This window comes from Macrotis lagotis, chromosome 2, assembly GCF_037893015.1.
Source record: "Macrotis lagotis isolate mMagLag1 chromosome 2, bilby.v1.9.chrom.fasta, whole genome shotgun sequence".
In the NCBI taxonomy this organism is placed as follows: domain Eukaryota; kingdom Metazoa; phylum Chordata; class Mammalia; order Peramelemorphia; family Peramelidae; genus Macrotis; species Macrotis lagotis.
The window spans coordinates 342,081,518-342,098,557 of record NC_133659.1 but is presented as its reverse complement, the minus strand read 5'-3'; the positions used below and the strand labels follow the sequence as shown (position 1 = coordinate 342,098,557).

The window sequence follows — 17,040 nt, the reverse complement described above, 5'->3', positions numbered from 1 at the left end:
GGGCCGGAGCTCCCGTTCCCCAGGACGTGCTTGGCATGCCAAGGGCCTGGAGAAATGAGGTTTCCATTAGAAACAGCCTCTTCCCTCCTCTTCAATTGTCTGAAAACTGGCGGCCCCACTCGTCCCCTCCTGTGACCGGCGAGACTTGGCGCCTTTGTCTTGTGGAAAGCAAGGGACCCGTTGGGTTCTCTAAGCGACCTCAATCTGTCACTGGGGGGAGGAGAGAAGCTGCTAATGGCTGATCGCCACCCTGATGGATGTAGGGGGCAAGTGACTGAAGTGACACGGGGGGCTCACTCACTCTGCCCTCCAGGCAGAGCCATGGAGATGGGGTCAGCCTTCGGGGGAACGGGCATGGTGCCCGCTGTGGGGCCGGAGCTGTCAGGTCCCCTGGGGAGGAGGATGGGGCAGTATAAGTGGGGGGGGGGGTCCAGGAAAGGAGTGACTCGTGCAGAAAAGAGCCTGAGCTCTTGTGCCTCCAGGCCTGTGGTCTTCATGTGCGACGGGCAGGGGGTTCCCAAGACAAATGCCAGGACGGTGGCTGGAAGGGAGAGCAGCTGTTCTTGGCTCATTTAAGAAAACTTCATGCCTAGAGCAGGTTCCTGAGTAAGGTAGTGAGACCCCTGTCAAGAAAAGTATTCAAGCAGGGGCCAGAGGAGCTTGTGGGAGGGGAGTTGCAGGGCCTTCCTCCCTTCAGTCCCCAGGCCTTTATTGAGCCCCTAGGACCAAGAGAGATGAAACAGCGCTGCCTACAAGGAGCTGATGTTCTCCTGGGGAAGGCGGGGAGGGTCAGAGAGCCCGGGGCTGGTCAGGAGGTTGGATGAGGGGCAAGCTGGAGACTGACGGCAGGAGCTCCCCCTGGATGAGGGGAGGAGGGGGGCCCAGCCTGGAGTACACGGAGGGCAACCTGGTATTGGCCTGGGGGTTCGGGACCCCGTGCATGCTGAGAGAGGAGCATAGCTAATGACTTTGGACTTGATGCTGGCTTGCGGGGGGGCACCGGAGACCTGGGATCCTTTCTTCCCTCTCAGAAGGGGCAGAGCAGGGCCAGGCTGGGTCCCTGCTTCCTACCTGGCTCTATTTCCACATTGTGTGACCTTAGGAAAGTCACACCGTCTCCCTTCTGTCCATTGGACTGGCAGTCCTCGCAGGGGGTCTCTGTCCTGTTTCTGTACCTGCCCTGAGTGGGGTTGGGGTCGGCAAGGCTCCAGGTGAGGCTGTTGAAGCCCCCCACCCTCTATGCTTCTGGAGGGAACTGGCCTTATTTCTTTTCACCTGATCCTGGCTGTGGTTGGGGAAGGGAGTGGAATGGAAAGATAGGGGGGTCTGGTTGGAGGAGGGAAGGGGCAGGCAGGGCCCACCCAGGGAGCCCAGAACCAGGGTTCCTCAGAGGCCCGATTTTAGTCATGACTTCTTTGTAAATCACCATTTCCAGATGGGGTCCCTCTGCCCCCCTTTGCAGGGGGCCATTCCTTGTACCAGAGTTAAAAAGGGGGAGGGGAGGCAGAAGCACCTACTGCATCAAGCAGCTGTATCTGCCACACCCATTGCCCCCCATCTCTGACCCTCTCAGTTCTGAGGCTCCCTCCCTCACCCACCATCTTCCCGTCTCCTTCATATAAGCCCCCACATAGCAGTCAGCTTTACCTGCTGTCTCAGAGGCCAGACGCAGAGGGCCTGGAGGCCATCCGGGCCAGTCTGGACCCAAGTAGATCTTAGCCCTGACACCCCCACTCCTGCCCTGTTTCCCTTCAAACGGGGAGTCCAGGCAGATGCTCCAGCAGTGAGTCCCACTGTCCCACTGCCATTTGACTAGGGAGAAGAAAACAAAGCTGCCCCCCCCCCCCCCCGTGTCACTTCAGAGGTGCTGACCCGGGGCCTTAGGTTCCTTGCCAGGCCGCTTCCAACTTCTGGGAGAGCCATTGGCCAGTCCGTCAGGCCTCGGTTGAGCCATCTGGAGTCAACTCTTGTTTCCATGAGCCCTTGACCCCAAGGTGGAAGTCTGTCCCTTCCTCCCAGCCTTCAGTCACCTTTGCCCCTTTCTGCCAACCAGGCCCCTTCCCTCCCAGGCGGCCCTGGGGGCTCCTCGGGGGTGGGCTCCCCCTTCTTCCTCTCCCTATCTCTGTGATCTGCATGGTTGGGTGGTCAGCAGGTTCCCAGGGATGGACTGGCCCAGCCAGGCTTCCTCCTCCTCTGGCTTAAGGGGGAGAATGTCCCCTCTCCATCCTCCCGGGGCCACCTTGCCTCCCATGTGCCAGAGACCCCAGCCCAGGCTCTCTAGGCACAGCATGGTCCAGTCGAAGAGTATTACCAGATTCCGAAGAGAGTCCCAGGGCAGAGAGGGGCCAGACCTTGAGCCTTGTTCCCAGGTCTGTTCTCTCTTCATTGGATTCCAGGCCACAGTCCCAGACCAGACGGTCCCTGGAACCCTCCCCGCTTCCTTCAGCTCCACCCTTGGCCCCCTTCATGAATCTCCCCATGTGGGGCAGAGCTTCTCTCCATCCTTTGTCCCCAAAGCTCACCCCCGACCCTCTGCCTCTTTGTGTTCTGGCTCCAGCTGACCTTCTGCCTCATTTCACATTGCTTCCTTATCCATGGGGTCCCATGTCCAGACTCAGCCACGTTGTCCAGGCTGTGCCCCGCACCTGGGGTGCTCTCTCCTCACCTAAGATGTGCCGCTCCCCCTTACCTTCAGCCCCACTTCCTCCTGGATTCCCTCGTGCCCCTGCCCCCATCAGCTCTCTGGCTTCTAGTCTAATTTACCAGCAGAGAGGGGAGGGAGGGGCTGCCCGAGACTGCTGCTGGGCCTAGGGGGCCCTGACCTGGCCTTGAGGAGACTGGTGGGCTTAGCGGCAGGGGGCCACAGCCCGTCTCTGGGACTTTGTCCCGAGGAGAGAGAGAAGCCGTTAGACCTCAGAGCTGCCCACCCCATCCCCTCGCCAGGCTGCCCTGCCCTCCTTGGCCACGAGTGCTGGGGGGCACTCATTAACCATTGTGTCAGCCCGCTCTCAACAAACTGAGGTCCAGAAGTGAGCCTCCAATGGGATGGCTGGGATCCCTGGTTTTGAGCCCTGGGGTCCCCGGGGCTGATCCCAAGCTCACACTCCCCAAAACCCTGCCTAGCCCACTGGCCTCTGGGACGGCCCCTCAGCGAGCTTGTGTGCACGTGTCCAGTGAATGGCAGGTCCATGGTCTCCAAATCTTGGCCCCTGTGGTCCTCAGTCGTCCCGCTTGGGGGTGAGCCACAGGGTTCCCGGACAGGGAGTTCACTTGTGGGGAGGAACCCAGCCCCCACCCCGAGTCAGGGAGGCTGAGGACTATGTTGGACAAGGATGGGGGTCTGGGGGTCTTTGGTGACAGCCAGGGTGTGTGCCCTTGAGAGTGAATGTGTGCAAAATCCCTGGAGTATTGGGGTTCATGAAATTCCAAGGGCTTCTCCATCACGAGGGCCTCTTTGCTGGGGATCTTTGGGGAGCACGTGGGACCCCGGGCTTTGTCGACCCTCTCCCTCTCCCCACAGAAGAGGAGCTGCGGAAGCTGCGGGAGGAGACCAACTCCGAGATGCTGAAGCAGGAGCTGGAGAAGGAGCGGCAGCGGCGCCTGGAGCTGGAGCAGAAGTTCCAGGAGATCCTGAAGACCAGGCAGGGGTCCGGCCCAAAGCTGGGGCGGGGGAGGCGCTGTGTGACCCTGTCCAAGTCACTTCCCCAACACAAGCAGCTTCCTGGCAGGGCAGGTGTGCCGGGGAAACGTCCTCAGCTGGCCCACCATGGAGGGGCAGCCATCCTCATGGGACAACCCCCCACCCCGCGAGCTGCCCCAGCTGCTCAGCTCAGTGTTCATTCGCCTGTGGCCTTGGCCTGGGTCCAGACCTGACTGTGGTGCCAGGTCTGAAGCTGGATGCCCTGTCTGATCGGTGTAGACCCCAAGCTCCCCTGGGTCCTTGGGATGGCCCTGGTGGCCACCCTTGGACAGTGGAAGGAAGCCTGGGTTTGGAGGCAAAGTCGCCTCCTGTCTGTCCCCTGGGCCTCTGCTTCCACCGGTGACGAAGCCCCTTCCCCTTGGGCCCACTATTGAGTTAGGAAAAGCAGGCAGGGTCTTCCTGACCCCAGAGCTCTGGACAGGCCCCACTGGCACCATCCCCGCCCCTCCAGCCATGGGCTGATGCACCTGGACCCTGGCCAGCTTCTCTTCACATTTTAAGGAGACGTTTCACAGATGGCTTCATTTTCATCTTTAAAAAGGGTTTTCTGTACCCCCCCCCCAAAGGTTTGTGCCCTCTCTCCTGACAGAAGCTGGGACCTCAGGATCTTGTTGACTGGGCATGGCCCAGAGGGGTGAGAGGAGCCTAGCTCCACCCTCTGAAGCCAGACCAGAGGCCCCACCCCTGCCCTGCTCTGGGGGTCTTTCTGATATCAAACCATCATTTATTAGCCTCCAAGCTCAGTGGGTAGAAGGAAAAACAGGGCAGAGGAGGGTCCTCGATGGGACCCCTGGCCACCTGGTCCCCTGCTTTTCAGAGGATTAGCTTGGAACCAGATAGATGAACTGAGCCCTAGCACTTGATGATGGTCCTATGGGAAGAGAGGCCAGTGGAGCAGGAGACAGGGAAGCCCCTAGAGGGACCCCTGCCCATTCACTGGAGGGAGCCAGTCATTGATTGGAAAGACCCTCCAAACCCACCGAGGTCCCAGGGCTCTCTTAGTCTGGCACCTCCCTGAGGACAAGGGTCTCATCTTCATCTTTGTCTCTGCTGGACTCATCGTTTTTGAAATGGTCTCAACCATCGGGTCCGGCCCCCTCATTTTACAGGAGAGGAAACTGAGACCCAGTCAGGGAGTGACCTGGCCAAAGGCTTCCAGGAGTTGGTCTTGGAGTGGGAGTCACATGGGACCCTCCCCACCACAGTGGCCTCCCCAGCCGTGTGCAGGGACAGAAGGGGATGCCAGTCATTATATTTTCACAGAATCCTTTCTGTTTAAGGAGAAAATCTCTTGGAGAGTTGCCAGGCCTTGCCAGCGGCACAGCTCCCAAGTTATATAAATGGAGCAGGCTCGTTAGCAGGGAAGGCAGGTTCCTCCCCCCCTCCCCAGGACCCTAAAACAGGCTCAGTCTTTGTTTCCCTCCCAGCCCAGAGGCTGGGCCTAGGAGGAGGGCTTGGGATGCTGGCTTGGCCAGCCCAGGGCCCTGGGGGCCTTTCCCATGGCGGCTTCAGGCTGGAAGCAGAGACCTAGAAAAGAGGGGAGTCTGAGGCCTGCCTCTTTGGTCTCAGAGGCCAAGGATGGTCACCGGGGGGACGCCTAACGCCCTGAACCTCTCTTCTCCCATGGTGGGCAGTTTGGGGAGGAGCAAGGAAAGAAGCCAAAGGAGCTGTGTTTGAATCCTGCCCCCACTCCTCACTTAAGCTTTGTGACCCTCTACGACAAATGCCTCTACAACAAACGACACGAGACCAGAATGGGGAAGGCCAGGAGGTCGGCTGGTCAGGGGCCACAACCTTCTCCTGACCCTCCCCAGGAGCAGCTCCTCACGATCGGACTTGGGTGTGAGAAGAGGCTGCTGGAGCCTCCCCCTCAGCCCTCCTTCTCCCCTCTCCCCCTCCCCAGGACCGAGGAGCCAGCCTCCCAGCAGCCCCCCAAGGGACCGACCGCGACCTCACAAGCCAACCATGGCTCAGGTACGTGGTGGTGTGGACAGACGTGGCTGACCCTTCCCCGAGCAGGACTGAACCTGTGGTGTGTGGGCTCCGTGGGGTTCAGGGTTCACACCCAGAAAGGGTGAACAGCCTGAAGGACGATCACATTTGCTTGGGGAGAAAGCCCAGCAGAGAATGAATGACATTCCTGGGGGCTCCTCTCTCCTCCCCTCCCCCCACAGGGATGACAGGGGATGACAGAGAGGGGAGAGGGGCTGGAGAACTGGGGCAGCATCAGCTGGAAAGGGAGGAGCTTGGAAGGCCGCTTGGTTCACAAAGGACAGGCCACCGGCCTTCCATGCTTGGTCCCACCGTGGCTGCGCCTCAGGCTAGCGCCCAAAGAGGCTCTGCCAGCTGAAGGAGCCAAGCCCACCTTGCCCTCCCAGAAGCTGTTGGCCTCACTGCCTTCTGGTCCCAGCCCTTTCCCATCTGCTGCCTCGCCTCTCTCCCTCTCCCTCTCCCCAACGTGCCACCCTGCCCAGGTGTCGCCCCACATTTCTCCCCAGTCATTTCCTCATCTCTCCCCCCCCAGATAAACGCAGCCAGATGATGTGTTCTAGGGTTCAGAAATGGTTCTATGACAGATTTGGGGAATATGTGGAAGATTTCCGGTTCCAGCCTGAAGAAAGCACAGTGGAAACCGAGGAGCCGCTGAGCGCCCGAAGGTATTGTTGCCCTCCCATGCTGCATGAGTATGGGTGGCAGCCAGCCTCTGGGGGCTGTTGGCCTCAGGTTGGAGGAGTGATCCTGGGTCTTTTTTCCTATTAAGGGATCACAGGGCTAGAGCTCAAAGGGACTTTTTTGGGAGCATCCAGGCCAATCCCCCTGAGGCCCAGAGAGGTGCAGAGCGGCCACCTCAGTCCTCACTCCCAAGCTCAGGCTTCTTCTGAGCCCACCCTGCCTCCTGGCACTGGGTATGGAGAGGTTCTGAGGTCTACTCAGAGTCACCCAGCCAGGCCGGGCCTTCCTGGCACCCCCTACACAGCACACTGCCTCTGCTGGATGTGGACCACCAAAGGGGCTGCAGCAGCCTCCTGTCAGGTGGGCTAGGGAGTGTACCGAGGTTCTCTTCAGCCCCACCCCCCACCTGGCTTGCATTCAGGAAATCAGGGGTGCTCGGGGCTTAGTGACTGTGGTCTTTGAGGGACCAGAAGCCAGCTGAGGGCAGGGCCTGGCGTCCCCTCAGTGAGGGGTTCCTGGGCACCTGACTTGGACTAAGTGATCTTCTCTCTCTCCTAGGTTGACTGAAAACATGCGGAGGCTGAGTAAGTGGGGGGGCCGCTCTCTTCCTGTAACTTCTGAAATCAGTGGGGTTCCCTGTCCCATAGTCCTAGGCCCAGCTGCTCACAGGTCTCCCTTGGACAGGGAGGGCTGGGAGAGCCCTGCTTCCAGAATCCCGGCTCCCCAACTCCAACTCAGGCCCCTGAGGGGCTCCCCACTGCCTGGGTGGCACAAGAAGAGCCTGTTTCTATGAATCATGTGGGCACTCTCCTCCTGTCTTTTCTGGAAGCTTGGGAATGCCAGTGGAATTATCCATACATACTCCTTACAGCAGGCGAAACTGAGGCACAGAGAAATCTTTTTTTTTTAATGACTTGCCCAATGCCACTCAGCCATGGGACACCAGGTCATGGACTGAAACCCAGCACTCCGAATTTCGCTTCCTTGGCCTGGCTGAGGAAGCGTGATGCCATCTTCCTCTCCTGTATGTTATTACTGACTGAAGCAGTCACTGCAGAGCTGGGCAGCTGAGGGAAGCCAGGATGGTCTGCTGGGGGCCTCCAGCTTGTCACCCCCTGCACACGGGAAGGAGAGCAAAGGGGCTGCCCCAGGGGCCAGACAGGGGCCCACTTGGTGGGGCTGGAGGAGGTCCCTGAGCCCAGTCTGGCTTTCTTTCCCCTTGGGAAGTTGGCTTCCCTTGGCTGTGCCTCAGCTGCTTCACCCCAGCTGACCATGTCCTTTGAGAAGCATCCGTGGGAAGTGGGGGCAGGGAGACGCTGGACCTGACTGAGGAGGGCGCTTGTGCTTTCTTCCCAGAATGTGGTGCCAAGCCTGTCACAAGCTTTGTGAAGAATCTCTCTGCCTTATCCGACTGGTATTCTGTCTACACCTCTGCTATTGCCTTCATTGTAAGTGGGTTTTCTGGGGGAAGTGCCCAAAGCAACTCACTCTCCTAGAGATATTTGAGGTCTGTAGTCCCCATTCTGTTTGGGATCATCTGGGCGACTGCTGTAGCTCAGACTCTTGTGGCATGGAGGAAAGATTCCATTATTCCTGTGTTAATTTTTTTTATTCATGCCTATTCATCTGTCCATTCATCTATCCATACATCGAGTTGTCCATGTCTTTTATCCATCCACCCATCCATCCAGTCATCCAGTGATTCAACATCCAAACTATCTCATAATCCACTTTTTTCTTCATTCATCTGCCCCATTATTCATTCATCTATCCAATCCCCAACTATCTAGTCATCCATCCATACATTCATCTATCCCACCATTCATTCATTTGCCCAATCATCTGTCCATTTTTCTATCTATCCACCTATTCATCTATCCCATCATTCATTCATTTGTTCTTCTGTCCATCCATCCATCCATCCAATCATCCATCCATTCATCTCCATTTCTGCATCCATCAATCCATCCATCTATTCATCTGTCCTCTTAGTCATTCATTTGTTCATCCATCCTTCTTTCCATTTATCCATTCAATCTTCCAACTATCCATCTGGTCATCCATCCATCCATCCATCCATCCATCCATCCATCCATCCATCCATCCACCTATCCTATCTTTCATTCATTTGACCATCCATCTCTCCCATCTATTCATGCATCCTCTTAGTCATTCATTTGTTCATCATCCATCTATCCATCCAGTCATCCAGTTTTTTCTTCATTCATCTGCCCCATTATTCATTTGTCTATTCAATCTCCAACTATCTATCTAGTCATGAATCCATTCATCTGTCCCATCATTCATTCATTTGTCCTTTCATCTCTCCATTTCTCCATCCATCCAATCCATCCATCCATCCGTCCTCTCAGTCATTCATTTGTTCATTCACCTATCCCATCATTCATTCATGTGTCTATCTATCCATTTTTCCATTCACCCTTCTCATCACTTAATAAATGTTTATTGACTGTGTACCTAACATTGATCAGGTAGGACAGGAGTTTGGTTCTTCTCTATTCCCTGTATCTTCTTGGGGGAGGGAGGGATTGGTCTGAACCATGGTTTGTAACTTAGAGATAATATGAAACCAGAATCCCTGAGCTGGAAGGGGTCTTCGAGGCAGGAGCCCTGCCTGGCCCTCCATGGCCTCCCTCAGGGGAGCAGCACAACCTCTACTCGGCATCTCTTTCCATGATAGAGGCGTTCCATGATGGGGGTCACTCTCAAGGGTTGGAAGCACCTCCATTCACTAAGCAGAACTCTGCTTTCCCGGATCTCTTCTCCCCCTACCCTCGTTCTGCTTGTTGCAGCCCAGCAAGCCCCAAATGGTCCCTGTCCCCCTGGACAGCATCACAGGGCCTTGAAGGTGGTTCTTGTGGCCCCCCAAGTCTTCTTGAGGCCAGGCTGCAGAGGACACTTCCCTGGGCCTTGTTGCCATGGTCCCCCAGCTGCTTGCCAGCTTCCATATCTTCTTAGCTGTGCTCCCCAGGACTAACCACTGCAGATGGCAGGTTGCTTACTCCCCCCAGTCCTGGTGATGGGCACCTTCCTCTTCTGGCCCCTGGCTTCAACTTGCCTTATTATGTGAGTGCTCCCCTAAAGTTGGAGGTCATTTCTGCATGGACTGGGCCTCCCCTGGCTTCCCCATCCTGAGCTTTCTCTTTTCATCCAGAATTATGCTTGGAAACAAGGGTGGGGCCTGTCTCCAGGCTCCCCAGGGGACCTTCAGAGCAGAGGCACTGACTGCCCTTGGCCTTAGGCTCCACTTGGTCTGTCTTCCAGAGGCCCACGAGCCCAAGGGCAGCTGAGGTCCTGCCTGTCCTGCTTTGGGCAGGAGCCTCCCTGGCCTTCCTGGTTGGCATGTGGATGAGGAACAGAAGCATGGCATGGCATCTCCCGCTCCAGGACGGGATATGTCCTTAATGAAAACATGGCCTTCGAGGCTCTGCTGTTTAAAACTGAGTGAAATCATGTCTGAGCAGAGCCTGGCTGCTGCCCACAAGGGGAATTCCCAAAGGAGACCCATCCAGGGGGACCCCCCACATACCCTGCAGATGTGCCCGCCTGGACCAGCACTGCCACTGGAAGGGGAGGTTCTTAGGGGCTTCAGAGATGAGGACCAAGCAGCCCCTGCCCTGGATTGTCAGATGCCTTCTCTGGTCAGAGGTCCAGCCAGCCCAGGAACTCCACTTTCCCTCTTCCTGCACCAATGTTCAGTTCCATGACACCCTCCCAGCCCTGACCTTCCCAGTTCTAGGCTGAACATCTTGCTTCCCTTTTTTTTTAAATTTTATTTATTTAAGGCAGTGGGGTTAAGTGACTTGCCCACAACTAGGTGATTATTAAGTGTCTGAGGTTGGATTTGAACTTGGTCCTCCTGACTCCAGGGCCTGTGCTCTATCCACCGCACACTTGGCTGCCCTTCTCCTTGCTTCCTCATGAGCTCCTTCAGGACAGGCCGGGTCCCTTCTCATTTATTTCTGGTGAAGTGACTGGTCACTGGGGGTTCTGGGGTGGAGATGGGGGCCTGACGGACCAGTTCCCGAGCGGCCTGTGATCTGCATCTCCTGTGCTTCCTCCTTAGGTCTACATGAATGCTGTATGGCATGGCTGGGCCATTCCCATGTTCTTATTTTTAGCCATCCTGAGGCTGTCACTCAATTACCTCATCGCCAGGTATGCCCATCATGGGTCTTCACTTCCTTCCCAGGACCTCCAGCCCAGAAGGGACCCCCCCTGGCCCCAGCAGGCCCCTCAGTACAGCTTCCTGGGTCTGCTCGCCAGCTCTGGCTGACAATTCTCCAGCCGTCGCTGCCCCACAGGTCCCCCGGAACGCTCAGCTTCAGCCCTAACTTACAGATGAGCAAACAGTGGTCTGCCAGCACTGGCCAGAGATGGGATCTGGGCTGGGCTTCGGCTCCAGGGCCGACCCTCCCTCGGTCTGTGGCTAGGGTCAGAAGCCAAAGTTTGATTCTGATAGCAGAGGATGGCAGCGAGAGCTGGGTCAGGGACCTGAACACTGCGTCCTGACCATCTCTTGACTGCCCACTGATGCTCTCTACCAGCCACCCGGAGCTGCCAGGGTGAGGAGAGAGGCTGGGCCAGTCCCAAAGGAGGAACTGCCCTTCCTGCTCTGGTGCAACCCATGAGCCCAGGCAAGGAGCGAGCTTCCCTCCAGGATTCTAGAACCCCGACTTCTCAGCCCTGAAGGTGCTGACCCAATGGAGCGAGGAGGCTGGCCTCTGGAGGTCTTTGACCCTGGTCTGAGGCTCTGAGGCGGCCCAGGGGCTCCCTGACTTCATGGCTGAGGGGGACAACCAAGAGCCATGCAGACTCAGGGTTCTAGAATACTGGAGGGACGTGGAACATCAGTGGTGAGGGGCCTCCACTCAGAGTCCCAGCCTACAGGTAGTGAGTCCCAGGGTATGGAGACTCGATGCCCATTGTTTCTTAACAGGGGCTGGCGGATCCAGTGGAGCATCGTGCCCGAGGTCTCCGAGGCTGTGGTGAGCTTCCCCGGGGGCTCAAGGGGCCTCACCCATGGTGATCATACATGGAGGTCCCTCCTACTGTGGGCAGGGACATAGATGGTCAGGGCTGGGGGGCCACAGGACAGTAGAGGGCAGGACCGGAGGGCCTCTTCTCTGTGGGCAGCAAGGAGCCCCTCAAGATCTCTAGGCAGCGGAGATGACCCACTTTCTCCAGGGGTGAGAGCAGTGCCCTTGGCTGACCAGCCCTGCTCTCTCTTGTCCCCCCCCACCTCCTCCCCCTCTCCCTTTTCTTGGACCCCCCCCCCCCAATTGCACTTTCAGGAACCTCCGAAGGAAGACCTGACGGTGTCAGAAAAGTTTCAGCTTGTGCTGGACGTGGCCCAGAAGGCCCAGGTACCCTCCTGCACTCTACCACACTCTGCCGGCCGGGGGGTGGGGGGAGGACTCAGACCTCCAGGTTTGGTCCCTTCTGGGCATGCTCCTTATCCGCTTCCTTCAGATGCTGCTGGTGCCGGGTAGGTCAAGGACATCCCTGGGAGCAGCCATCCCTCATGGGCAGGTTGTGGTCAGCTTCTCTTAGTCCAAGTCAGAACGGCCTGGGGACGGCCAACATTGCTGGGACCGCCAAGCAGTCCAGCGGCTCGTGCTCTAGACCTAGTCAGGAAGCCGGGTCAGATGTGGCCTTGGCCACCTCCTCCGGGGTGACCACAGTCGGCTCCTGGGCTCGCGCTGTACGAAAGCCGCCATTGTGACTCCGCTCTGCCCTGAGCCCTCAAGGAGGGTGCTCGGAGCCGGGGCTCCCCCCACACCCCCAAGCTCAGCCCTGTGTGTGACAGCAGAGGCCCCAACCCAGTGACTCCCACCGAGGCCCCATCCCTCTCCTGGACCCACATTTCTGACCCTCCTAGGAGGGGTGTCTCCTGGCAGAATCCACATAGCAGCCTTTGCACCAAACGTGCCAAGGCTTCTGACCAGTGATGCCAAGGAGCATCCTGGCCTAAGGGTGGGGCATCGATGGTGCCCACAGCCCAGGAGCCGCGGGCCCATGCCAGCTCCTCCTGGCTCTAACTGGCTCTTGTTGGTTCTTAGAATCTCTTTGGGAAGATGGCTGACATCTTGGAGAAGATTAAGAAGTGAGTGGGGGAGGGGGAGGATCACGGAGGGCGGACGGGGCGTCCTGACCCGGCCCCGGCGTCCTGACCCGGCCGCTTCCTCGCCTCTCCTCCAGCTTGTTCATGTGGGTCCAGCCAGAAATCACCCAGAAGCTCTACGTGGCGCTGTGGGCCGCATTTCTCGCCTCCTGCTTCTTTCCCTACAGGATCGTGGGGCTCATGCTGGGTAGGCGGCTGCAGCAGCTGTGGCCCCGGGGCTGGGAGGATCCTGTCCAAGTCCTCTTTGGGGCTGCCCCCAGCCTCAGTTTCCAAACCTTTGTGTGGCTGTGAGGGGAGCACGGGGAGGGAAGGGCCAGGCTTCTGAGGTAGAGAGGCCCTGGCCCGGCCCCCCGCCCCATTTCCTAGGGAGGGGAGTTTTCTTTTCCTTTTGAATAAATAAATCATATTTAAGTGTCCACTGCGGGCCAGCCCAAGCCAAGTTCCCAAGTGCGCACACGCACAGGCTCACGCTCACACACATCAGTGTGCCAGAGAGCCCAGCAGCCGCCCCCTTCTCCCCTCCCTGTGTTCTGCCCTGCCGGGCCTGGCACTGACCACCACCTCTGCCTCTTCAGGCCTCTATGCGGGCATCAAGTTTTTCCTCATTGACTTCATCTTCAAGCGCTGCCCGCGACTCCGAGCCAAGTACGACACCCCCTACATCATCTGGACCAACCTGCCCACGGACCCCCAGCTCAAAGAACGCTCGGCCACTGCCGTGACCAGGAGGGTGCGTGAACACGGATGGCCCGGGGACCCTCGTCCCCTCGGGAGTTGGGCTGGCGGTCTGGAAAGTGACTGGGCTGTGGCCTCCCATTCCCTTTCAGTCCCCGGACGCAATGGCCGATGTCCACATTGCCACCTTGCACATTGCTCTACAGCCAGCCAGCGGCCCAGGTGTCACTGGCCAGGGCAGGGGGAGGGCACAAGGCTGGGACATCTTGGCCACTCTGACCCGTGGCCGGAAGGACCCTGGGGGCTCTCGGTTTCTGTGGGCGACCCCCGGGGTGTGGCCCCCATGGCCTTCCGAGGATCCATCCCTGGCCATCCCAACAGCCTCCCAGGCCCCGTGGGCCTCGTCCAGAATAACACCATAGGCAGAGGAATACAACGGGGCGAGGCTGTGCACAGGGGAGGGACCCTCTTGTTGACGGAGTGGCTCTCCGCCTTCTTCACAGCTCCAGACCACGTCCTCCAGGAGCTACGTGGGTGCCAGCGCCCCGGTGGGCATGAGCCGAGACGATGACACCGGGCGCTTTCACGGGACCAAAAAGGGGAATTTCCATGAAATCTTTAACTTGACAGAAAATGAGCGGCCGCTGGCAGGTACTTCCCTCCGCCAGTCCCGGAGCAGCTTGGGCGGTGGTGGTTCAGACGCAGCTAGGATGGGGGGTGTCCATCTGGGCAGGAGCCCGTTCGGAGACCTAGCTTTGTCTCGGACCCTTGTCCTGCAGCCACCTGGTGGCCGTGGCCTGATCTGAGGCGCCATCCCCCTCCTGCAGCTTCCCCCAAACCCCAGAGGAGACCCCGCAGGGTGGCTAGCCCAGCATCCTCCTTGGACAATTGATTCTTGCCCCATAGGTGGTGGCCCCCCAGGGCAGGGATCGTGCCCTGCTTCCTCCAGAACCCCAGTACTATGTAGGGTGAGGGTGCTCAGCATACAGCAGGCACCTATGGGACTGTGCTACCCTGTTTCCTCCACAGCATGTGAGAACGGCTGGCGCTGCTGCCTCATCAACAGGGATCGGAAGATGCCGACGGACTACATCCGCAACGGGGTCCTCTACGTGACAGAGAAGTGGGTGCCCTTGGGGGGAGACGCGGGCCACGTGTAGTGTTGGGGGACTCCATGGGCCCCCTTGGGCCTGGACTCCAGGGATAGGGGCCTGGCATCTCTGGCACCACTTCAGAGGGGTCTGAGTTTGGGCCTGCTGGGAGGCATCTGAGACCTGCTCCCCCCCAGGCCCCCTAAGGTTGGGGGTGGTCTTATAATCCCCATTTTACAGATGAGGAAATAGAGGCAGATGGAGACGAGATGACCAGCCCAGGGTCACACAGCTCATTTGAACCTAAGCTGGTGGGGGAGGAGTCCAAGGGGGCTTCCTGGAGGACACCACAGGGCCTCAGGCAGGGGCAGGTCCGGCCCCCCTCAGCCTCTGGGGTCCCCTCCACCGCTCACTTCCCTTTCAGTTATTTATGCTTTGAGAGCTCCAAGTCCGGCTCCTCCAAGAGGAACAAGGTCATCAAGCTCCTGGACATCACAGACATTCAGAAGGTGCCGCCATCTCTTCACGTGGGACTGAGCTGGGAGGGGGAGTCACTGTCTGTTCCCCCCTTCCATGCCCCTCCTGGTTCCCACAGAAAGTGGAGGCCACAGGGGTGCCCCCAACCTTGGCTCTCCCCTCCCCCTGTTTGGAAGGGACCCCAGGCTCCGCCATCCTCTGCGGGGCCTGGCCCACATCTTGTCTCCCCCCACTCTTTTCCACCACCTTTGCCTCACAGCCACCAGTGCTCTATGCCTCGGTTTCTCCTCTTGCTCCCCCTGCCCCCCCATCATGGGATGCCACACTCAGCCCTTCTCTCCTCAGAGGGACCCCCAGTGACTTTTCTCCATCCTCCCACCCCAGTCTCTCTTTCACATCACACCCTCTGTTTCTCTGGGTGTTCCCCTGCCCCAACCATGTTCTCCCTCCCTCGGTGACCCCATCCACTCCTGGTATCTCCCAGCCTGCTCCTCTCCCCCAAAAAACATGTCACCAGTTACTTCCCCAGCCTCTCGGCCTGGACATCCCATAGACCCCTCCTCATGTCCTTGTCTCTCCCCTCGAGGGGCTTACACTACCCCAGAGTAGACTGGGGGGGGCAGGAGAAAGTTCCAGGATTGGGGGGTTTAATACTCTTTAGATTTCCCAGGCCACAGCTTGGGGGCCCAGGGGCTTAGGAGCCTGGGGGCTTGGGGGCCTGCTCTGTGGAGGGAGCAGAAGGGCAGGAGGAGAGCCCTCCTCCCTAAGACCCCCCCCTCCCCACCCCATCACTACCACTGACGATGTGCACCCCCCACCTGCAGCCCCGGGGTGCAAGGCCCCAGAAGAAGCCCTGGGGCCCTTGACCCTCTGTCTGGGGTTTGGGGTTTGAGTTTCAGGGCCCAGCTCAACACTGGGGGACCTTGTGTATTCCAGTACAAAGTCCTCTCTGTGCTCCCGGGGTCAGGCATGGGCATCGCAGTGTCCACTCCATCCACCCAAAAGGTGAGGGCTGGCCCGGCTGCCCAGGGCTGGGAGTCCAGGAGGGCTTGGGGTGGGGGTGGTGGCCAGTCTCCCCCTCCCTCCATCCCCCCACTCTGTGAGCCCTGGAGCCTCCGGGGGGGGGGCGGACTGGGGGAGGGGGCAGCACTGCTCTGGGGGCTGCCGGCTTGCTTCCCTTTTTGGAGTCTGGATTCTGTGGATCAGAAGGAGCCTTTGAGGGGCTATTTCTGCCCAAAATGCTCAGGCTCAGAAAGGGGAGTCTGACAGCCCCCCAAACCCCAAAATGGTAGATTCCTAGAGCAGCAGGACTCTGAGGGGATGTAGAACAGGGGATGTCAGGGCTGGGGGGGGGTCTCGGGACAAGTTGTTCATTGATATCACTCAAAGGACCTGAGACCCTTCTAGCCGGGTGACCCTGGACAAGTCACTCCCTTAGGTCCGCCTCAGTTGCCTTGTCTTGAAGTGTCTTCCACCCTTGACCGACGGTGCTTCTCCCCACTTCTCCCCACCCCAACTTCCCCCTAAATGTCGTCAGGTCCCAGTGAGGTGTCCGGGAGGACCCCCAGCTACAGATGGGAGCTGGTGGGAGAGGCAGGGCCCCAGGCCCAGTCCCCAAGGTCTTTGGCCCCCACTCTGCCTCTGGGCCTTGGCCCCAGACCAGGAAGACCCGGCTAGCTCTTGGGTTCTCTACAGACTCAGAGTGGGCACCGTGGGGAGGGGCCTGACTCAGGTGCCCAGGGCCTCCCAGGCAGTGGGGGGTGCTGCATGGGGGAAGCCGTGGGGGGCCTGTGGGGGGCCCCATGGGGGGGTCGGCTTTCTCTCTGCTGTGTTCCCTGGGCCCGGGGCTCCCTTGCAAAGGCTCAGACCCTCGTCCTTTCCCGTCAGCCCCTCGTGTTTGGCGCCATGGTCCACAGGGATGAAGCCTTCGAGACCATCTTCAGCCAGTACATGAAGATCACCTCCTCGGCGGCTTCTGGCAGCGACAGCTAGTGGCGCCCCCGGGCCGCCGGGACCTTTCTTTTCTAAGCGACTCTGACAGTGAAAACATCGGTCATCTCATGATCTCCTTCGCAATAACGCTCCTGGTCCCATGGGCTGACCCACGCCGCCGTCCTTTCCTCTCGGCCTCCATGTTTGTCCGCTGTGACTCTGGGAAAGGCCACACCCTCGGATGTTGAACATGCTCCATGGTGACTCATGGGGTGTGGAGGCGCAGGGGTCCCCGGCACTGCGCTGTCTCTGAGGCCCCAACTATGACCATTCCTCGGTACGTCTCG

The 17,040-nt window shown here is 58.9% G+C and overlaps 1 protein-coding gene across 6 annotated transcripts in view; it reads left to right on the top strand.

The window, feature by feature from the left end:
- GRAMD4 (GRAM domain containing 4) overlaps positions 1-16,759 on the top strand; it is a 69,343-nt gene extending 52,584 nt beyond the window's left edge. For all 6 annotated transcript variants that reach the window (XM_074227267.1, XM_074227270.1, XM_074227268.1 and 3 more), the window contains exons 4-19: positions 3,521-3,641; positions 5,604-5,674; positions 6,225-6,357; positions 6,932-6,957; positions 7,730-7,821; positions 10,461-10,552; positions 11,334-11,382; positions 11,689-11,760; positions 12,457-12,500; positions 12,596-12,705; positions 13,094-13,248; positions 13,697-13,844; positions 14,223-14,316; positions 14,709-14,793; positions 15,698-15,766; positions 16,649-16,759. In XM_074227267.1, coding sequence (XP_074083368.1) covers positions 3,521-3,641; positions 5,604-5,674; positions 6,225-6,357; positions 6,932-6,957; positions 7,730-7,821; positions 10,461-10,552; positions 11,334-11,382; positions 11,689-11,760; positions 12,457-12,500; positions 12,596-12,705; positions 13,094-13,248; positions 13,697-13,844; positions 14,223-14,316; positions 14,709-14,793; positions 15,698-15,766; positions 16,649-16,753 — 1,466 coding nt within the window. In that variant the 3' untranslated portion in view covers positions 16,754-16,759. The remainder of the gene's footprint in view (positions 1-3,520; positions 3,642-5,603; positions 5,675-6,224; positions 6,358-6,931; positions 6,958-7,729; positions 7,822-10,460; positions 10,553-11,333; positions 11,383-11,688; positions 11,761-12,456; positions 12,501-12,595; positions 12,706-13,093; positions 13,249-13,696; positions 13,845-14,222; positions 14,317-14,708; positions 14,794-15,697; positions 15,767-16,648) is intronic.
- Positions 16,760-17,040: the final 281 nt, after the last annotated feature.